Consider the following 23,774-nt stretch of genomic DNA (forward strand, 5'->3'; position numbering starts at 1 on the left):
GTACAAATTAAATTAAATGTACTTAACATAATTGTAATGAGAAACAATGATGAGAAATATGAATAATAATGAATATACATTTGAATTTAAAGATATACATTTATGAGAAAATAAAAACGTACACATTTTTTATTTATTTTTTAAATATTTTCTTATTGAAAAAACATCGAAATGTACAGACATTGCAGACATGTACTTAAAATAATTGTACAGAGAAACAATGATGATAAATATTAATAATACAGAATTAAAAGATATACATTTATGAGAAAATAAAAAAATATATTTTTGTCATCTATGCCCGTCACCCTGGGGTAAGCAACGTATACGTCACAACGGAAGTCCCGCCCTTCTGCTTCCGGTGAATTCACAACATCCAAAATGTCTGCCAGCGCATCTTGCCTCGTTTCGTACGGTAGCGACTCTGATTCAGATAATGAGTCCAAATCCAACACCCGTGCCGAGAAAATGGACCCAGCGCACCCGGACGCCACGGCTCACCTTAAACCACTAAAGTCTGCTCCCACGATGTCCGTGGCTGTTCTCAACTCAGCTCCCGAGGTCGCCGTTAAGGTAAAGCTAACCATGCTAACAGCGTTAGCTTCACGTTGCCATAGTTATAAAGTTAAGATATTAGTATTAAGCACACATAATGCTTACATGTTGAGACGGTTTCAGTTGATAACGGGGGAATATTGAATAATTGTTTAGTGTGTAGACTTAACAATTAACGTTACTGAAGTAAACTAGGAGTTATTAGCGGGAAACAGTGTCGTATGTTAGTCTAGTTCAGGGGTCAGAAATCTTTACTATCAAGAGTTTATTTTAGGCAAAAATAATAATAAAAAATCTGTCTGGAGACTCAAAACATTTGAGCATTGTGATGAAGGTAACACAGTTTATAGTCTAGGTATATAGTATATAAGTCTAATGCAGTGAGGGCCAAAGATCAAATGTATGACAGAGTATTAGGGCCACATTGAGGGAAAACAAATCTGAGATTTACAGAATAAAGTCATAATATTACGAAAAAAAGTTATATTACGAGAAAAAACAGGTCATAACTTTACCAGAAAAAAAGTCGTAATATTATGAGAATAAAGTCACAACTTTACGAGAAAAAAATCATAACTTTACTAGAAAAAGGGTGTAAAATTACGAAATTAAAGTCATAATATTACAAGAAAAAAAGTCATAATTTTACGAGAAAAAAATGTGTAATATTACGAGAATAAAGTCATAACTTTACGAGAAAAAGGTCGTAATATTACGAGAAAAAAAATCATAACTTTACGAGAAAAAAGGTGTAGTATAACGAGAATAAAGTCATAATATTACAAGAAAAAAGGTGTAGTATAACGAGAATAAAGTCATAATATTACAAGAAAAAAGGTGTAGTATAACGAGAATAAAGTCATAATATTACGAGAATAAAGTCATAATATTATGAGGAAAAAGTCGTAATATGAGAATAAAGTCATAACTTTACTAGAAAAAAAAGAAATTAACACGTAAAATTACTACTTTATAATATTATGACTTTATTCTCATAACACAACGACTTTTTTCTCTTAAACATGACTTTATTCTCATATTACAACTTTTTTTCTCATAAACTTGTGACTTTATTCTCGTAATATTACAACTTTTTTTCTCATGAACTTTTGACTTTTTTCTCTTTATATTATGACTTTATTCTTGAAATATTTTTTTTTTATCAATGTGGCCCTAATACTCCGTCTTACCGTCGTACCATAGACCTACAACAATGATAAATAAAAATGAAAATGTAAACAAAAAACAGTTATTCATTTCCATTTTTATAAATCCACAGGGAGCCACTGGAGAGGAGCTAAAGAGCAGCATGTGGCTCCAGAGCTGCAGGTTGCAGACCCCTGGTCTAACATAACGTTGTGTCAAAGAATAACCAGCTAATCATTCAGGAAAAACTAACATTATCGATATAGCCCTATGTATTATGATTTTTCTATGTTACATGGGACCAAACAAGCAATTCGGTATTGTATTGTTAGTCAAACAGTGAGAGTCTCGTTCCCTGATTGTACATCTCTTCACTTTAGGAGTCTGTTGAGACTGGCATACACCTGGACCCTGCATTGAAAGAAGTCACTTATAACCCGACATTTGAAACCATGTTTGCACCAGAGGTAAGTTTTAGAATTAGATCTAGAGCTGGGTCAAATATATATACTTTATATGACCAATTTTTTTTTATTGTTATTATTATTGTTGTTTTTTTTAAACATTTTTAATTTTAATAATAATAATAATAATAATACATTTTATTTGGTGGCGCCTTTCAGGACATCCAAGGACACCTTACAAATATAAAGTTATACATAAACAGATAAAAACAGTCGGACATGACAGAGACACATATAAGGCAGACACATAGGATTTTATTTAATTTTATTGTATATGGTTGTGTATATGTTGTCTTTTCTTAGTTTAGAAGGCTTATCTGTAATCTTGTTTTGTAAATGAAGGACCGAATGCCTCTAGCTGCTCGGCCATCATACCCACATTACTATTTATCATCTCAATTTCAACATTTCTTGTGTGTTAATAATGTAACATCTCCAAATGTCATCATATTTTTACTATTGATTTCCATATCAACCAGCTCTAATGCAAATACTATCACATGAATTTGAATATCTGTTTTTATTGATGCCACGCTTGTTAGTTGGTTATTAGTTATGATGACTATCATTGTATTTAAGGAAAAAAACACTATCTCTTCTGTTTCATGGTTTATGTAGCTTGACTGACGTAATGCTGCAATTTCCCGTTAGAATGAATCTAGTGCTCTACCTCTTTATTTATCCATCTAACTATTGTTACATAAATCAGAAAGTCTGTTCTTATTGAAGTCATGCTTGATGATGATATAAATTGAAAAGAAGGGTCAAGCAAAACGAGTAGTTTCTTGCAAAGATTCATTAAAGTTTAATTTGTATTAATTATTTTGTGCTTCTTCCTCTTAGTTTGGGCCAATGAACCCTTTTAAAAGCCAGCAGATGGCCGCCCCCAGGAACATGTTATCTGGTTATGCAGAACCTGCTCACCTCAACGACTTTATGTTTGAACAGCAAAGGAGGACCTTCCATACCTATGGTGAGCTCATCTACATCCTGTGTGATGGGTTTTTAATAATGTGGTCAATGTATCGACCCTGAATGTGAATGACCGTTTTTCAATTGTCTCCACTCTGCTAATAGGTTATGCGTTAGATCCATCTGTTGACACACACCACGTAACCACTTGTAGCTACATTGGAGCAGTGGATGAGGCTGAGAAAAACAAAGGTAATCGTTCATCGCACCTTATTTCTAATGTTTTCGTCTGCATCTGACTGTGTAGATCAGACTTTATTTAGTAGTACTTATGCTGCATGCAGTATTGTTTAAGGGAGATTCAGAATTATAATGTCTAATGGCTCTTCCTCCAGGGCTTACGGTGTTTGAGACTGGAGAGAAGAAGACAGAGAAAAGGAAAAAGATCAAAGGTGGAGATGCAGGAGAGATTGACAACTTCCTTGGACCGTGGGCGAAATATGTCGATGAGAAGGATGTGGCCAAACCATCAGAGGTAATGCTTCCAATGTATGGTATAAATATATTGTGGCTGAGTGTTTGAGATTGGTTGCTTTTTCATAATTAACTGACTCACTACTTGTTACGGTAGTAAGGCAAGAAAACACAGCACCATCCAGGTTTAGACACTCATGATTACTGTTGGGCAATATGACAGATACACTGGCAATCACTAATATGGTTGACATATGGTTACTTTTTTTATTATTATTTAAATCACTAAAAAAGTGCCTTTGTATTTCTGCCTTATTAGCATGCGTTACCAGTGGCCTCACCTAATATGAGTAATCCCCTTTACCCCAGGGCATGCAATTGAGAGAAAACTTGAATTCCATTTGCTCAGTCTGTCCTCAGCACTGTATCGCTGAACAAATCTGTTTGGTAATTATTGGGTTGTGATTAATTTTATTTAACAGGACGAGCAGAAAGAGCTGGATGAGATCACAGCCAAGAGGCAGAAGAAGGGAAGGAACGAGGAAGATGCTCCTGCAGAAGAGAAAACCATTCTCCATGGTACTGTAGACCTCTCTAATTTAGACATCTCACTGAGTGAAATTATTTACTGATTTGTTTTAAGTTTTAAATGACAGTTCGTTGGGCTGAAACATTTCAAATTTGAGTAATTTGATTACTAAATATCATCGGTGCAAATTATTTTTAAAGCAATTTGAAATAATTTTGTAATTTATTTGTTTGCATTTCAGATTTTTTTTAATTTAAAACCCAGAATGTAGTATGGCACTTAAATGCACTAAATGGGTTTAGTTTTGACATCTGATATTATTCTATGCAATTTAAGCAATGAAAATGTAGATTTTTCTAAAAAGGAAACCAATTAGTTGTTCTGTCTTATTTTCTCTTATGTTTCTTTACTATTGCTCCTTAATAAAGCAAAAGTATTTTTTATCCGATTACTCGATTAGTTGGAATAATCGGTAGAATACAAATTTACTAAAATAATCGCTAGCTGCAGCCCTAATAGTAATTGTATTGAGAGTGGAGTATACACAGTATTTCTTTTTAGACTTAACTTTAATTCTTGAAGGACCATTTGGTTTAAAATTGAGATTGAAAGTTTAGTCTAGTTTGATCGCATCACACAATCTTCCTCGGCAGATGACGTTTGCCCAGTTGTCATGGGATTATAGATAATGAAATGTTCAACTTAGTATTTTAAGGACGTCTTGTTGACTACGGGTAGTTGACATTCAGATGTCCTTTAAAAACATGTATCCAAATGCTTCAGGATTGTTTTACATGATATGCTCTCTCTTTTTGTTTTCCCCCCAGTTAAAGACATGTATGATTACCAGGGCAGGTCCTACCTCCACGTCCCACAGGACGTGGGTATCAACCTACGTTCTGCAGACGCTCCAGACAAGTGTTACCTGCCTAAGAAACAGATTCACGTCTGGTCTGGACACACCAAGGTCAGTGGGAAGGAACATGGATCATTTGTGTTTCTGTTTGTACACAAATTGCCTCTTTATGTACCAGTTAATCCCGCAGCTATAAGTATTCTCTGTGCAGGCTTTGCTGATGGTGAGTATTATAGTGTTGTTTTAAAATTATTCTGAAATGCAAAATGAGTGCATTGTCACGTAAGTGTCTGTTTATATATAGAGAAAACTCCATTATGCAGTCCTTGTAAGAATTTGCGAGGCAGTCGGTAAAAGCCTTCTGGGTTCTTTCGAATAAAACGATAACACAGCCGTATACGAGCCGCTTGTCCCTGACTCATCCCAGATTATTCTGTCTCATTCAAAACACCGTCATTATAATTCAGATATAAAGGCAAACACTGGGTTATTCCAAGAAAGATCTGATTCAAGTTTCAGATCTGCCAGTGTGCTTCAGGGAGAGAGAAATCACTCAAGTTTTAAATTGGCTCCTATGCGCTTTGTGCAGGAAGTTACAGCCTTGAGAGTCTAATTTGAAATACAAAGAGGTTTGAAAAGATAAGCGTGTGGAAGTGCTGATGTCGAGATAATAGATGGAGGATGGCCCGTACGGTGTCACCAAAGTTTTAGGACATTTTTGGGAGAAAGTTTGGTAACTTGAAATTCATCATAATTTCTATGACTATTACGGAGCCAGCGTAGTCTGCACACACACTTCATCTGCTCTGGTTATTAGGATTCAGCTGATGTCTCCCCTTAGGAACTAAGGAAAAATTGAGATGTAGTGCAGCCTTTTCCTTAACCGTTGGCAATTCCTTTGACTCCTTTACTCTATAGCCAATTTAATACTAGAGTGAAAGTAATAACGACTTTGAAAGTGTCTCACTAATCCAATACATACATTATAATAACTATTTTAGCAATAATATATATCATAGCTATGGGGCTATGATTTATGGTCCAAGCCGACACACATGGAAATCTTAGATGTCATAATTTGCAGTACTCTGGCATTACAACATACAGTACAGCCAAATGTAAACTAGAATAATATGGAATATCTTTACACATGTTAACATATTAATGAAATGTTTGCTGACACACTTCTTTCCTCCTCTTCACACTGTAAATCATACTGTTTGTTCCTGTAGTAAGAGCTTAGGGATTGTGCCTCACTTCCTCTCTCGCTCTCTTCTAGTTTAACTTTGTGTTTCGCAAGGCTACCCAAAAATATTGTGCAATATTTATGTAGAAAAACGCTGCACTGCAATGGTGCTTGGACCTGTAGTAATGATTAGCACCATGATTAGGTGAAACAGGGTTTTATACATATCAAGTTCTCGTGTCTCCATGTTTTCCAGGGTGTCAGTGCTATCCGACTATTCCCTAGTTCTGGTCATCTACTGCTCTCCTCCTCCATGGACTGTAAGATCAAGGTAAATAATCATAAAAAACATCACAGAAGCTTATAAAAGAATATAATATATACCCACTTGTTCTGTTTTTCAAAGATACAGTTTAATCATGATATGATTGGCTGGTAACATTGTCAGCTATGAGTTTGAATGTTTTATTGTACAACGCTGCTTTTGAGAAGATTCAAAGCTAACCTCAAATCAACCTGATGCATTTGTTCCGCTGGCTTAATTTAATGTAGTGTTGGGGTATCTCAAATCAGTGTTCACTTGTAGTTTAATCTCCTTCTCTCCACAGCTGTGGGAAGTGTACGGCGAGAGGAGGTGTATACGGACATTTATTGGTAAGTGATGTTAAATTTTGATATGGTAAAGTTTGAGAAATGTTAATAATTTAAGGTGCAATGTGTAATACCTGGCCACATGCGCCAAACAAACAGGGGGCAGCCCTCCTCCTCCATACAATCTAAATTTACAGTCAAGAGTTATTAAAAACTAATTGCAGGGAAAGAATACACAAAATCCAACAAAACTGCGGAAACTCTGAGAGACGGTTTACTGCTATCTTATCATTTTCACGTGTTGCGTTGGCCTACAGTTCACATTATAGCTTGCTCAGCTCGGTTTTATGCAAGACCATTGAAGCTAGAAGAACAAACAACAACAAAAAGAAAACAGCCACATCAAAACCAGATATCAACACCATTTGGAATGTTTTTTGGTATGGTTTGTTTCATTAACGTTAGATGTTACTTTCCAGCCTAAAAGAAATGAGTTCAGCATCAAACCTCATCTCTTTATTCACCAAGAGCTGTCTCCAGCGATGTAAGCCATGCCGCTGAACGTGGTTTCTTGCCGGGAGCAGGTCGATGAGATGGTGATAAAGGTCACTTGCCATGTTATTACAAGACAGGAGTAAGGACAGGCTGGGGCTAGCTGGTTAGCATGCTCATATCAGTAGATATCTCTGCAACACAATACATAGAAATCTTGGACATAATGTCAACACTGCAACCTCTTCACATTCTGTTGATAATGTTAGTTCATTTTGGCCATATCTTACACATTGTACACATAATTGTATGAAATGGTAACAGAGTATTACAAAAGCCAAGTATAACATTTTATAAACAACAATGGATCATCAGCATACATGCTGACATGAAATATGTTCACGGTCTGAAATACATGCAGCCGTTTGGGAAATGCACAGCAGTGACAGACTGTGTGCTCAGCATTACTGGAACACTAATGACACGTCTGCTGACCGCTGACAGAAAGTATTCAGATTTTTTTTTTTTTTTAGTAGATGGGGTCTGGGGTTTTTTGGCTAATGTGTGCAGGTCACTCTTGCACTCTTCCCAGAGAAAGCACGCTGTCTGAATAGAGATTGTTTGCAGCCGTGGTTCTGCTTGTCAGCTCCTTCACAGAATATGCATAATTCAGCAGCCCGGGGGCCGAGGGGGACGAGGGGGACGAGGGGCGAGGGGCGAGGGAGGGCACAAGACACGGAGAGGAGCTGGCGTACAGGAAGAGTGAACACAGTTTAGGGGTGAATGAAATGACAGGGAGTGACCGGCTGAGGAGTTTATGACCTCGAGAAGCAGTAGAGATGCAGATGATGTTAATTATTTTTTTCATTAGAGGAGTGTTAGAAGTATACGGCTATGTCGTGGAGAGCATATTAGGCTTTCACTTTGTTGTTGCTGCTGTGCTCTCTTCCATCGTCTACTGTCTGGTATATTTGTTTTTTCTATTTCAGTATAATAAATTATTCTTTTTTGTTTTCTTTATTTTTTATTTTTCTCTGAGGTGTAAAATCTTATTTTCTTTTCTTACTTTGCTTTCTTATGAATTTGGATGACTTTCAGGTCTTTAGAAAGTACACCTTTACCTACTGATAGTCAGTAGGATGAGGGGGACAAAAAGTACCCCAGAGGTATACTTTTTGTCATATCTCACAGCTTTATTCTATCATTCCAATTTTTCATGACTTTATAAATCAATTTGTTCCTTAATGACATTTTGAAGGAGACAGACACAGATGCCGCAGACACAGATTTCCTCATGCGCTCTATTTTCGTTTTACACAATATGCAAATTAACTGTAACCTTCCTAAAATAACAATAATCTGTTTTTCTTTTCTCTTCAGATGACATTAATTGCATAACTAATAGTGTTTTGAGAAGAAATAATTTAACATTTTGCTATGATGGTTGTTTCTTATAGTAGTTTATTCTTGGGTCCCTAGTAGGGCTGACCCAAAATGCTTCAAAGCTTCGACCGTTGCCATGGTGATCGACCTCCAAATCAGTATTCAAATGCTTACATTTATATATATATATATATAAGTATGTAAAAATAATGTATAAATACAAAATTGCCCATGAAATAAGGAATAATCCCACAACATTATTAATTATTCATATTAAACATTAGTTATTATAAGTTATTTTCAAACAGATATCGCTGTTTGTTATGTGTAGAGGTGCGTGTGTGTAGAGTAGTGCAGCAGCGGCACTGCCCCGAAGCTTCGAAGCCCCAGAAATGGTATTCGGGACAGCCCTATTCCCTTGTATGTTAAATAGGTTGAGGGTGAGGGTTAGGATGTTTTTTTTAATTTATTTTTATTATATATCTCTCTCCTTCTAAATTGATTACAATATGGGTATTTTCTGTAATTAAACCGTACACTGTAATAGGACACTGTTGTTTGTCAGCGAATGTAGCTAGTCAGAATGATCAAGTAAGAAAGAACAGTTAAGCATTATCTTGGGGGATGTGCATGAATGAGCATGCATATCATTATGTGTGCATTTTCATGTTTGAATGCAGTCTGGGACAAACGGTTTATTTGATGACATGTGTGCCCTGCTCTCAGTAGTTGTGTATGTGTGTTTTCCTGTAGTCACACACACACACACACATGCCAACACACGCCAACGAGGCTTTCTGTCTTTGGTCTGCCAGCAGAGCAAGCGAGCAGGCAGGCGCTTAGCCTCAGTGGGCTCTGTTATCGCCGTGGAAACAATGTAGCCCTGATAAAAGCCAGTTTTAACAAGGGAGGCGTCTGCGTGCGCTGAGCTCACGGGGACCTCGCATCACCTGCACTGCATGAGAAAAAGCCAAAGGCGCTGCATTGATTGGGATTAGGAAGAAAATAGGAGAAGGTGGAGAACAGTTGAAAAGACAGATGGGGCATGTAATTTTTTTTTTTTTTTCTCATCCTCTTTCCTCTCCAAGCTCATTTAAAGATTCCGTTTCCCTCGTCTCCCACAGCCCACGTCATCTTTCTTCCTCAACATCCCTTATTTTCCCATAACCAGATTTCACATTCCTCAAATGAATTGGGTTTCAAAGGAAGGCAGCTGGGTAACATGGTAACAAGAGAGTGAATTTGTGTAGCATATGTTTATTTATTTGTTTGTAATATATGTGTCGATTTCCTCCGCTTGTTTCAGGCCACAGCAAAGCAGTGCGAGACATTTGCTACAACAACAGCGGGACCCAGTTCCTCAGCGCCGCCTATGACCGCTACCTCAAACTCTGGGACTCTGAGACAGGTAGGCTCCACCGCTCTGATGTCAGCACACTCTTTTATTATTACTTCTATTATTCACACAGCTTCTAGTCGTTGACTCTTCAAAATCACTGAATCAAGGGAAATGTACTCCAAATGAATATCTCACTTGTACAGTATGTCTCGGTGTGTCTCAGCGACACTCAGCCGACTGTGTATATTGGAGGACATAATAACTCACTGCAGCGCAGTCTAATACAACCTTGATCTCGCTTTCCACCAGATAATTGTGAACAACGGCGGAGACCTCATATTCCTGTTGTAATTGTTAGAATCAGACATTTCTCTCTAGACCTTGCAAGTGTGTTTCTGAAAGGTCAAAAATACATTTCAGCCAAGTTGTTATGAAAACATTTGAGGTGAGAAATAGGCATTACAGTAACAGAATATTGATTTATATTTGATCAGCGCTGCCTAGTTTGACCGTTTGATCGGAGTTTGCGAGTGACTGACAGGTGCTCAGAGACGGCAGGCTCCAGCTCGGCTCTGATTGGTTGTTTTCCTCCGGTCTGTGAAATCTTGCAGATGCCATTAGGAGCACTGGAGGACACAGAGGCACATGATCTTTTTCAGATTACCTGTCTCATGCACTGCTGTCAGGATATAGTGACCGTTTTATAAAAGTAACTTTTTTTTAATCATATTTGCTCTATTTCTACCTACTGCAGCTTTAAGAGAGGCTGCACATGTGAACACATTATTGAATTAGTATGTTATCTTTCATATCTATAAAATAATGTCTCACTGATCTCCTTTATGTCAGGACTGTTCACAAAATGTAGGGCCCCTGAGCTCACTGGTGCCGCATGGTTCCCCGTTATCTTCCCCCACTGCTCATCCATCTCAATTTCCACCCCTCTCAACTCAAGAGTGCCGATCCAGCAGAGGGCAGAAAAGAGTTAAATCCCCCACTTGTTATTGGATGCCCTGTTAAGCCACATCATCCAAATACTTCCGTTAAGAGTTAACTTGCTACACATTTACAAATTGTTCCCACCAGTTGTTGTAGGTTTGTTTTAATATGAATTTCAGCAGTTGTTTCCTTCCTGCAGCTGCACATAGCAGTGATGCGTAGGGGGTAATTTTAGTATTTCATTCTAGATTTGTTCCAGTTGCAGTTAAAGACTGGATGTAATACAGAGATGATGCTGGTGAAAAGCCTCTATTCTTATCTAAAGGGCCTCTTGGTGTTGCAGTCATTTCCAATTTCCTGTTCTTTCAGCTCTAGCAGAGGTGGTAGCATCATTCCTGTGGTGATTCACCTCCGCTGAATGAATACAAAGAAACACTGAAATTTCTGTTATGGCTGAGCTGTCGCTGCCTGCAGGGACGGAGCATGCAGCCTTGACAGTTGCCGCCTGTGTCCCTAAATTTTAAACAACTTGAGCGTACCTCTCTGAAAAGCCGCTGTGGATTATTCTGGAGCTCTGACTTTCATTTTTGCCCCCCTCCACAGGCCAATGTATCTCCCGCTTCACCAACAGGAAGGTACCGTACTGCGTCAAGTTCAACCCAGACGAGGACAAACAGACCCTTTTTGTGGCCGGCATGTCGGATAAGAAGATTGTTCAGGTAAAGTTGGGCATGTGCTGCACCGCTAGCATTTCAATCCCGCTCCCACCATCATATCAAGTGTATTTCCCAGTTGACCAAGCAGATGCACACATGAATTTCTGCGTATACCCCGTGTGCTCACAGGAGCATGAAATACACTCCCGTCTCTTCTTCCGGCACTGGTGTGTGTGTGTATTTGTGCGCACGTGGCTAGAGGTTCAGTGGCTGACAGGACTAGAGCAAGTCATTAATCATAGGTAGCATTTGGGTGGAAGAGAGGCAAACAGAACAATCTGTGATAAAAGTAGGAAATCTATAACTACGATATCACACAATCAGGTAAACCGTTTTTAGAACAAGTAACCCTGATGAACAGACGATAGCTGGGATTTTTATCTAAATAGATTATCTGATTTTCCACAACTCATAATCATGGAGTTTGGGAGTAACTAATATAGAATATGAGGGTGGGCGATAATAGACAAAATCTTCTATCACGGTATTTGTAATTTTATATCACGGTAACGGTATATATCACAATACAGAAAGTGTTCTGTAAATTCAATTGAGAAATGGTTTAAAATACCGTACCTTCCCTACAAACAAAAACGACAACACTGCGTTAAAAATACAAGACTTTAAGGTTCCCGAAAACAATAATTTCAATGTTACAGGTTTTAAGGTTAACAGGTGCAAATAAATACCAACCTTACTTCAGTCAGTGCAATATAAAAATCACACAAATTTGTATTTAAGAGTATACCAAAAGACAAAACGACTTGATTTGTCCTGCAGGATTTGCTCATCTTTCATTTCAGAAAGCTGACGAAACAAAATAAACTACAGTGTGCAAATGTCTGGTAATCATGGAACGTACCACAGTGGAAACGGTATTGCCAAATCTCTACTGGTGGACACATTTCTACCGTGATGGCACCCAACCTTAATAGAAAAGTTTTATTTCATTTTACGTTCAGCAGCATCTTTTTAATTAAAATGATGTCAAGACACGGCACTTAGTTTGCCCTCTAATTGTTCAGATGAACAGTAGTAACTATCACAATATCTGCTACAATAATCAGGGTTAGTATTAAATCATGCAGTTCTCTTTGGGGTTTTGAGAACAGATGGCTGCTCCTGTGAGCAGCCGAAGGCTAAGATTTAAAAAAAGAGCATAAATACAATTGGATGTAAAATGTGTTTGGACAGAAATGCGTCCTATTCGTTTGTTGCCTGGGGGAAGTTTCTATGTGGTTGTCTTTCCTTTACATTTTAATATGTGCATAATGTTTTCCAAAAAACAAGAAAATGAAGACAGAGGCGTGTTGTTAGCTAATCGCTTTCATTACGCCACTGCAGTTAAGCCATTTCACTGCATTAGCACAATTTCAAACTGCTCCTCAGTGAGTCTCCCACAGCCACTTTATTTTCACAACAGTAAGAAAAGTTGTTTGTTTGTTATCAACACTCCACAAGAGTATGGGAATGTGCAGAGAAACTACTTTGATGGGCTTTTGTGGCTCCATTTTAATAATCCACTTTATTTTGTTTTGACTTAGATAAATGTGTTGTTTACCTCCTCTCCGTCTGTTTTGCTCTCTGCGCCTTGTGTCTCTCTGTCAGTGGGACATCAGGACGGGTGAGGTGGTTCAGGAGTACGACCGTCACCTGGGAGCCGTCAACACTATCACCTTTGTTGATGAGAACCGCCGGTTTGTGAGCACGTCAGACGACAAAAGTCTTCGAGTTTGGGAGTGGTAAGTACAGACTACACCCTGGAATACTAATGCAGTGGTTTGAATTTGATTGTATTGTTTTTGTAGTGTACCTCTGAGCATATGACACCCGATACAGTACTTAATACTGGAAGACTGGTTGCATTTGGCTGAAATTCATCAATGGTATGAATGTAAAGCAGGGATTCATTATGTTCATTTTTGGTCAACCAAGATAAGTACAGTCATAAGTTAAGGTAAAAACTGATGAGGAGTAGAAGTTGTGGAGAAGAGGGTGTTTAGTCTGATTTGACGTGAAAATGCTGTAGATGTGGTAGCAAGATAGTTCGCAGGGGACATTTTACTGTGATACAGCTGCATCATGGTGACATCAAGTGCCTTAGTGTTTTGTCTAACCTGCGTAACAAGAAGTTTCAGAAAAAAACATTTGAAAAACAACCAATATATCATCAGTGTATCATGCTGCCTTCTGAAGAAGTCCTCTTACGCTGCTCACTGCTCCTGCCATTAGTCGTTCATAAGAAGAGTAGACATCGGCAAACCTCCAGACGATCCTATCTTGGACAAAGCTCCCACAGCTGTGCTGCTAATCTGCTCTGAGTCATGGCCTCTGCCACAATGTGCCTGCTTTACATGCATCTGTTGCACTGGGAGTTTCTTTTTTTATTCCCTGGAGCCTACATTGTACATTGTCAATGCTCCAGCAGTAGCCCCTGTGAGCCAAGGCCCCTGTTGCCAATTGTATATTTTAATAATAAGTAAGCATTTTGAAATGTTTCCACAAATTAAATCATTGGAAGGCAGAAGTGCTGGGATGACTGGCAGGTCAGATAAAGTGTAAAACTAATTTGCCTTTTTAAACTCTCCCCTCTTCTCCTTTTTGAAATGACAAAAACACATCGCGCACTTATGTTATTAACAAATTCATGTTCACTTGAAGTTCTACTGCAGTTTTTTCTCAGTGGCCAATCGAGAGACCACCAAGAGCGGTTTACAGATTATGTTTCAAGTTATGTTCTATCATATGCGCAACAATTACAGAAGCAGTCGTCGTCAATGAAAATCTTGGGTCTCAAGCTCCCTCCAACGATAAAGGAACAATAATGTGCTAATTAAATATGTATAAAAAGAAAATCACACAAGCAAAAACAAAACGAGAATCTAAGACATAAAATAGTGAAAGTTAGAATATAGAATAACATATAATATAGGCTAATAAATATGAAATAATGTAATATAAAGTTGCGGTAGACAATAATTGCGAATGAATAAGGTGACTGTAAACAAGAATGTTGTAAATGTATATGCATAATGAGGCGTGTACGTAGATATGCACACATATGTACATATACAGAGATGTAAACAGATTAGCTGGGGGTCCTGTGGTAACTTTGGTATTTATTGCTCAAATATGATAAATATATAAATAAATAAAAAACAGCTGATAAATAGATTTTTGGAAGGGAGTGCTTTTTATTCATTGACGGCCATTTGTGTAGTTTTTCTTTTTTTCCCAGCTTGCCTTTTTCCTCCAGAGTGTGAAAGATGGGGATTATAGTGACAAAATGTTTTGGTTTTCACACACTCTTTAAGCCGGAGTTGAAGGACAGAATACAATTTCCGCAGAACAACATGAAGCAAAAGAACCCCATCCCAAGAGTCTACTTTGTACGCTTGTTCAGGCGGGCCTCTCAGATGAGCTTTTTCAGAGCAGCGTGGGAGCGAACGGGCAAGTGGTTGGTTCGGCCAAAGAGTGGCTTTACTGTCCCCTTCTCTCCCACGGATACCACCTGGCTCTCAGCTTAAGCTAACCCCCCTTGTCAGAGCTGCTTACATAGCAGCATTAGACTGAATCTACCAGAACAGTCTCATATCTCCAGAACGGAAGTGGAGACTGGCAGAGAGGGGCAACCAGGGTGAGGGAACGCCGGATGCTTAAAGATTGTGAGGCAGCAAATCAAGACATTCACGTCACGGTGCAAACCGCCTACTCGGGATTCAAATGACATCCTCATTTTCACACAAGTTTTCTGGGGAGACAACTTTATCCGTAAGAGAAGTTTATCATCAGGGAGCTGAGAGTTTTATGTCTGCGTTGGAGGAGGATTACAATCGATATGAAATGTGCCAACAAGGAGAATTAACTCTTGGTCATAAAGACATTGTTCAGAGCGATGAAACTGGGCTTGGAGGGACATTTGGGATGATTATGGGTTGAGAAAAAAACGATAAAGAAAGATGAAAAAATGGCAGAGACAGAGCGAAGGACATTGAGTCCTAAAACCCAGAAATGAGTTTGCATTTTTTGCAAGAAGTCAATTTTTCTTTTTATGGGTTTTAATTAAATGCCTGAAATAAGATCTGTGGTTAACACTAGCTTAAGAGATTTTAACGTTTTGTTCTATGATATAAAATACGTCAGTAAATATCCCACTCATGAATTTTGAGTCCTTTAAGTGTCTTAAAAAAGGCGGTTGCTAACAAGTGGCTAAATGAGACTACAAAACGTCATCATGCCGCCTCGTCTGCCTTTACAGCCTTGTTGTGTATACTAACACTCGTGCGACTGTGGTGTAGCTCATTTATAGCCCAAGGTTAGCTTTTTACTTCTGCATTCTGATTGCATTCGCGCTTCAAAAATCATAAAAAGTTGTGTTCATTTGTGGAGATTATCTTGCTGAACAAAACGTCTAACTATTATAAACATGTGTTTGCCACAGAGCTTATTTTCTGCAATAATCCAAAACCCAATGGACAAATCCCACTGGCTTTTTGTCGAGGGAACCAGGGCGATGCTAACTTCCTGGTTGGCCTATAAAAATACATCATCCCTGGAGCACTCTATTGTTGCTGTGTCTGCTCTGTCATCCAAGTACTCAATTCCAGACTGACTTTCATCATCATGGCCCTGACCTTTTTCAAAAAGCCCGCTCCTGCCAATCCAAATTTAACATTATGTAAAATAATGCCCATTAGTAATAACTTGCGCTAAAGCAGATGTGTCATTTGAAAGAAAAAAAGTTAATTTACTCTTTTGTCAATAGTAATTGTGTTTTGTGAAATCCTCTTTTCACAATAGTTCCAAATAACAAACAAAGGTGGTGTGTTTTAATCCCCTCTCAAGAGAAGCTCAGAGATTTTCTCATTTCGGTCTTTTGACTTTTTTTTCCTGCAGGCTGATTACATAACTTAACCTGCCGATATCATGCCTGACGAACCGAAGTTCACATATAAAATATACAAAAAATGCTGTTTGTTTTGTCCCCTCTCTTGATCGACGTGAAACACAGCAAACAACGATCAATCATCTATTATTCATGAATATCCCCTGTGCATAGATGGTTTGTGATGTGTTTTCCTTTCTCCCTCTCTCACCGCTCTCCAGACAACACAACATTCACACTGGTTATTTCTGGAGCTCAGAAGAAGAGATCTGATGGCTTTGTTTTCTTTTCCGAGTTTAGCTTGGCGTTGTCTGCAGACATTGGCTCTGACAAACCCCGGCCCCCTTTTTAATGCCCGATTGTGTGTGTGTGTGCGCGCATGAATTGTGTTTTTTATGTGTTCAAGGGTTTGCAGTTCTCGTTTACTCGTCTTTAGTTCTTCGAAGCCCATCTTTGGTGTCGTGCGTGTGTGTTTGAACACGGTGCAATCACTTTGCTCCAGCTGCTACTCATCTCAGACTTGAGAGACATGGCTTTAGTCTAAGCAGATAGCGAGATGAGAACAGGGCACTTACTGGACGCAAGCACACACAGTTTTAAGGCAGAAAGACACATTTGTTGCACTCATTCACTTAGTTGTCACAGGGCATTTGTGCAAATAGAAAAAAAGAGGTGATTGGCATGCTGGCAGACACACACACACACACACACACACACACACACACACACACACACACACACACACACAGCACTGTAGATTTGAATGATCTTCTGCAGACCACTTAAGATCAACTAGCCAAGTTTCCTATCTCTCGCAAAGCAGAGAGACATCGCAGAGCATAAAAGAAAAGGGGGGAGAAAGAGCGAAGAAGGGATTAATAAATAATTGGATGGCGGTACAGACGGCGGTGCAGCATCAAAGGATCCTTTCAGATTTCACGAGTTATTCACATACAGGAGCCGTAATGGTGATCCTGCCTGGTTCGCTGTTTTCTCTTCAGTAACAAGCATTTCTGAGACGGCATAAGCAGCTGCGATGATAAACAAACTACAGCTCGGTGAATGTTTTTCCTTTGAGTTGTTTTCGCTTCAGGGGCTGCTCAGGTTGCTCTCTCATCCCGCCTTTAACCCGTCTTCAAGTGTACTCACGGTGCTTTGTGCCTTTTTTTTCAGGGACATCCCTGTGGACTTCAAGTACATCGCCGAGCCCAGTATGCACTCCATGCCAGCTGTGACACTCTCTCCCAACGGTGAGTAGTCAAATCATGGAAAAACACTCAGTAAGGCACACGGTACAGACTACAGAGGACTCTGGGGAGCATAAACCCATATTGGCAGATTGAAGTTGATTCCAGTGTTGGTCATTGCTCAAAAGAATAAAAACAAGGCAGGCTCAGTGTCATCTAAGTGGATTTATGTGTTTGGATGTCCAGATCCAGTCAATAGGATCAGGATCGGGCCCAGTCCTGACATTTGTGATAGATGGTGGTTAGATAGATATTGGCTGTATAAAGCCTGATCCATCTCCAGCCCTCTGTTTGCTCTGGGTACACCGGCTGTCACAAATGGCCCATTGAGCTCTGTTAAAACACTATAATGGTCTCCTTAATGCGCAGTATTGTGAGGGAGTGAACTGTAGAGCGCACAGCAGCCAGCACTTTCAATTAACGACATGCCACCGAGGGATGAGAGGAGCTGCATCGGGTAAAAAAAAAAAAAAGAGGTGCTGGTTTGCCTTTATTTTAGTGATAGTTCTCTGTGGATGTTAATGTTCGAACTCGAGATGAAAAGATGCTTTCCTCCATCCACAGATAATATACAAAAACGTACATTGTATAAAATATTATAGGAAAACGTCAAAGGAAAGCAGTGTTATACACTATATATGAATACTTCACAGAGCTACATGAGATTGATGCCACTCTCAATATCTGTACGGTAAATATGACAGTACCACCTGGAGACAATTACCGTAGCTTAACATAATGACAGGAAGCAAGGATAACAGCTAGCGTGGCTCTATCAAAAGGTTAAAAACAACTTCTGGTGTCTTGTCGTCACCATGAGGTTTCCAAGAAGTCACTGCACTGCGCCCGGCCAAGAAAAAGACTTTTTACAATACAGTTTTTGTACGGATTTAACAAACAAGATAATGTGTTAATTAGTGAGCTTCTGATGTGCTGGTACCTTCTGGACAGAGCGAAGCTAGCTCTTTCCTAGATGTGAGAGTGCTGTTAATCTTCTCTAACTCTCAGCAAGAAAGAGAATAAGAACATTTTCCTAAATGTTGAACTAATTGCCCTACTAATTGATGTAATTTAGGCTTTCTATAGGCACCGATATTAGCTGATACTTAATATTAAAGTCCTCAGCTCAGGATTTGGGCAAAGATGTGTAATCGGGACATCCCTATTTATGTAACATGCAGACATGTGACACAGTGGGAGATGACAGCATTTCAAGAGTAGAATAAACCTGCTACTGGACAGCTGAACTGATGATGAGTTTCTGCAGATGTGAGTGGAAGATGTGAAGACGCCACTTAACTGACACAGTCGTTTAATCTAAAATAATACCAGAATGAATTCCTCTTCAAATGTAACGCTTCCGTTTGAATCAGGAATTCCCTGTTGCACTCCCATCAGCTTCAGCTACCATCAAACTCGGCTCTTCTGTCGTCGTCTGTTCCTTCCCTCTCTACCTACTTTGATTCCTCCCTTTCATCCTCTTCTTTACACTCTCCCTCGTCTCTCCCTCGCTTTGGGGCAGCGTTCTTATTTGTGCCAACATGGTTTGTTTCTCTTGAGCGTGTGAATAATGAATGTGTTCTCAGTGGGAGACCATTCAGTTTTCTCTCGCGCCTAAATGGCACCCAGCCCCCCCACCCCCCTTGGCACAGCATCCACAAACAGCCTCTCTTATTTTCTCCTCTTGCCGTCGTAACGAAAGAGACAGAGCTGCTGAAATTGGCCAAGTTGTTTCCATTCTTCTGCATGTATCGCGTTTGACATTTGTGGACAATAGCGTCTTTTTCCATTTATGTTTTGTGAGGGAGGATGTAAAGAAGAGGACACACCAACGCTAGATCTCTCTCATACCACATTAATAATTTCCATCATGTTTCCTTTCAAGAAGTGCAGCGAGTCGTGTAACGCTTTGACACTGAAGCACTGCCTCTTATCGCTGTGTAGTGACTTTGAGGCTGTGGCGTTGTCAGGAGATGGAACGTTCTGTAAAGTAGATCTCAGATGAACAGTCACCAATGAAAAGCTTCTTTTTATTTTCTCCTAAATGCCTCAATGTTTTTCATTTTAATGATGGCAGAATGATGAGTTCATACCCTTTCTCAGAGTGTCAACCACTAAAACTCAAAATCTCCATATTTTAGTTTTTTGTTTGATTTCTGTCTATGAAGCACATTTCCATCAATTACCATCAATATTTGACTCTACTTGATCAGAGTTGTTCCACTGCCAGGTTTAGTGCATACTAACAGCAGTGGCAGGCCGCATCATGATTCCACAGTGGCTGCTTGTTAAACATTTGGCTGTATAAAGTCATGCTAATGAGACAAACTAGCATTCTAATAGGCACTTTTAAACTTGTTGTGACAACTTTTCAAAGCTTAGATATGTTTGCAATGTTGAAATTATTACTGCAAACCGCTGTCCTACTTTATGTGGGCCTTGAACCTTTATACTGTACCTCTGATGATTTCAATACCATAATACTTGAATATAATCTTTTTTCTTTTCAGTGATTTTGTAAGCATGTCGTACTGTGCAGCACCACTTGAGATTAGTGCTTAGCTTCATGCTGTTTGCTTGTTTCTAACCCTAGGTAAATGGCTAGCGTGCCAGTCTATGGACAACCAGATTCTGATCTTTGGAGCCCAAAACCGCTTCAGACTGAACAAGAAGAAAGTGTTCAAAGGCCACATGGTGGCCGGCTATGCCTGCCAAGTGGACTTCTCCCCAGACATGAGGTAAGCCTTTACTTTGTCACGCAATTTTCTGATGAAGGGGAGTATTAGGTAGCTGAGATCCTCACAGCTGATTAATAGTTTATAATGGGTGGTTAAAAAGGACCTATTATGCTCATTTTCAGGTCAATACTTGTATTTTGGGTTTCTACTAGAACACGTTTACATACGTTAGTATTAAAAAAACACTTTACTTTTCTCATACTGGCTGTGCTGCCGTTTCAGGCAGTTCAGGAGCAGTGTTTCTGTGGGGGAGAGTAACTCCCTTTGTCATGGACTTTGGGCTTTGTAACTTTGCAGACCTTTTACATGCACAAAAAAAACTAACACACTAAAGGAAAGGTCAAAAGCATAAAAGCACAATAGGTCCTCTTTTAAGGAAAATATGCTAAAGAAATGAAAACTGAGTTAGCAGTGATGCAACTGTTTCTTTGAGAAGAGGGTTAGAACTGTCTTAATGTCACAGCGAGATATATAGATGCACAGTATATTCAGATACAGAATTCCTCTGCTCGCCCACTGTCCTCTAAAAAGCCTCCAGTTGATGAAGAGCTGTGGAAATTCAGATTATCTAACGTCTGAGGACAGTCCAGCACCCTAATTTTAGCCAAAACTCCCATTGAAACTGGTTTCACCCCTCTTCTCACCCACGTCTGTGAGTAGGTGCCCTAACCTCCTTTCAGTATCCATAGCAACACTGCAACTCCTGGCTAGACTAAATACCAAAAACTCCCACCTTTTGGCAGGTGAAGTGGAGTCATTTTTAGCAAAGTGCTAATCTTTCCATCCTCTCTCCCTGTTTCCGTTCTTCCAGCTACGTGGTGTCAGGAGATGCGGATGGAAAGCTGAACATTTGGGATTGGAAGACCACCAAGCTTTACCACAGGATCAAGGCTCACGACAAGGTGTGCATAAGCGCACTGTGGCACCCGCACGAAACCTCCAAGGTTATCACATGTGGCTGGGATGGACAAATCAAACTCTGGGACTAGATCTGTCCTGGTGTGTGTGTCTGTTTGGGGGAGGGGATAACGGGGAAATGGTGGACTCAACTGGTTCGCAATAGAGAGACGGAAGGGGACTGGTTGTCCCATGGATTTTGTGAAGGCCACAGGACTGGTATCCAGTCTTATTGTTGCAGCGTATTTTTGTATCCCATCATGAGAGTTCAAAACATGTACTCATGTGTTATCTGTACAAAGAGCATCCTTTTAAAAATAGTTTCTACTGCAAACAGCATATTAGAGGGGAACTTTGGCATTTTTTTAATATTGTTTTTTGTTATTTTAATTTGCAATGTTCTATGTAGTATGCCGCTTTAATCCTTGGTAAAAATTCTTCATTTGTAATTGTGTGACCATCCCTTTGTGGAAATAAACATTCTGTAAATTTGACCTCTTAAGAAAATGAAGTATTGGTTCCATTGAGAAAATGTTTCTTCATCCACAATTCAACACAAAATCAAGAGGAGAAATCTTTCTTTATTGAACTGCATCAAGAATATTTGGCAAATTACATTAATGGGATCATTTATCAATGTGGATTATTAGGTTGTCAGGCCAGTGCTGTGTTTTCAGATAAAGTTTTGTTGGTGAAGTTCTGGTGCAGCAGAGATAATGTGTGAGGAGTGACAATTGGAACACCAGAAAAGAACTGACAGTTCGACAAAATGCTTCTTTTGTGTGGATCTCAATTGTTGCTTTTTATTATAACCCAGGAAACTGCAATGTGGAGAAAAAAAAATAATTGGAGTTCATCTTTTCTTTTTGTCTTATTCCCACACACTCGCCCACACATCCTCATTCAAGTATCCAACAAACACTGAACAAATCGAGAGACATCACTGCGACGTTCTTCACATTATTATTGCCGCGTTATGTGTTGTAGATAAAATCAGATCAGGGTTCAACTGCAGGGGAGCGTCTTCGTCTAGACGTCTTCTTCTGCCTCCGTAGCTGATCCCATCTCTTTACCTTTATCCTCAGCAGTACTCTTTCTGTTTAAGCAGCTCTAATGGCCTTCCACAAATATTCACTTACTGTCAATGAGGCAGGATCTTTCATCTACTTGCCCCCCTTTAACATCATGTATCCATTTCCTTTAATTCACGTTCTATTGAGCAGACTGTTGTAATCCAGAAAGGTTGCCGTATATGAGGCGGGACGGCTGGCTGTGTGCCGAGCTCAGATAGGACCGTGATGACGGGGGTGACTGTGACTCAAGAGGCTGACCTGCAGCCAACAACACCGCCACTATGAGGTAGAACACAGAGAGCCTCTGGAGGCAATTACTCTGCCCCTATACACGGCCGAGGTCAGCACAGGCCAGGAGAGGAAGAGCAGGAGGATAAGTAGGAGCAGGGATTTCAGCTTTGCAAAAAGGTCAGGCCTGATAAGGGGAACAGCCTTGCTCTAGCAAGAATCTGTGCTCTGACTTAAAACTCCATGTTACACAAACTTGTACATTTCCATTCAGAAGCTGTTCCAGCCAAGATAACAGTTTGGTTTCATTCAGTCTGGCTTCCCCTCAAGGCTTCCACTCCGTGTTCACCCAGCTCAGGGTGTAAGCACTGCTGGCGTTGAGGACATTTTTATGCAGGAAGAGGTGAGGTTTGGCCGGGTCGCTGTGGACGTGGAAGAGGCGGAAGTTGGCGTACTCGAGCTCCTTGAGCAAGCTGAACCAGTACCGTACCACGGATGGGTCATCGCCGCCCACCTCGAAGCCCGCCCAGTGCAGGTGAAGCTCCAACAACAGCTGCCCCACTGAGTCCAGAACTCCCTCCAGGATCAAGTTCTCCAAAATCTTCCACTCTGCGCTCTCTATATCCGCCTTCAGTACATCCACCTGGAACAAAGAAAAAAAAACAGATTGGATGTTTTTCTTCTTCTTCAGGTAATAAATGAGTTCTATTACAACACTGGAATGACACTAAACTGCGTGGAGTTATTGAACGCAAAAGCTATTAAAAGATGAAAAGGAGTAAGCAAAGCTTGGCTTTTGTTCTTGCTTTAGCGTTGCTGATGATGGATTGAGCAAGCGAGCGGCCTGACAAGGCTTGCTGTGTCGGAGCAGAGAGGAAATGCTTCAGAAAATGAATGTTAATAGCACCCTTAGGTCATATTCATGTGAGGAGAGTCATGCATGCCCAAGGTTTAATGCACATCCTGAGGATCTTGGGATTCCTCTTCTGGATTGCTAAAGATGTCCACTGTCTGACCTTTATGTCTTTAAAAGTCTGCTTTTATTCCTTCCAGGCTCAGTAATGTCTCGGTTAGCAGTTTCTCAGCTAGTACATCATGTAGCTGCTAAATTAGTAGGGATAAGA

The 23,774-nt window shown here is 39.7% G+C and overlaps 2 protein-coding genes across 2 annotated transcripts in view; one reads left to right on the forward strand and one right to left on the reverse strand.

Annotated features, from left to right (window-relative positions):
• Positions 1 to 331: 331 nt before the first annotated feature.
• On the forward strand, positions 332 to 22,119 carry cdc40 (cell division cycle 40 homolog (S. cerevisiae)). Its single transcript, XM_074614692.1, has 15 exons — positions 332 to 573; positions 2,082 to 2,168; positions 3,009 to 3,138; positions 3,243 to 3,329; positions 3,473 to 3,612; positions 4,034 to 4,130; positions 4,908 to 5,047; positions 6,379 to 6,453; positions 6,731 to 6,776; positions 9,895 to 9,996; positions 11,470 to 11,585; positions 13,191 to 13,324; positions 17,641 to 17,717; positions 20,308 to 20,452; positions 21,264 to 22,119. Exons 1-15 carry the CDS (start codon positions 382 to 384, stop codon positions 21,439 to 21,441), a joined length of 1,746 nt encoding a protein of 581 aa, XP_074470793.1. The 5' UTR covers positions 332 to 381; the 3' UTR covers positions 21,442 to 22,119.
• The window catches only part of mettl24 (methyltransferase like 24), a 35,047-nt gene continuing 33,189 nt past the window's right edge, over positions 21,917 to 23,774 (reverse strand). Inside the window, exon 5 of the mRNA XM_074614693.1 lies at positions 21,917 to 23,293. Within this exon, the coding sequence (XP_074470794.1) occupies positions 22,976 to 23,293 (318 nt within the window). The 3' untranslated portion in view covers positions 21,917 to 22,975. The remainder of the gene's footprint in view (positions 23,294 to 23,774) is intronic.

This window comes from Sebastes fasciatus, chromosome 18 (genome assembly GCF_043250625.1).
Source record: "Sebastes fasciatus isolate fSebFas1 chromosome 18, fSebFas1.pri, whole genome shotgun sequence".
Classification (NCBI taxonomy): domain Eukaryota; kingdom Metazoa; phylum Chordata; class Actinopteri; order Perciformes; family Sebastidae; genus Sebastes; species Sebastes fasciatus.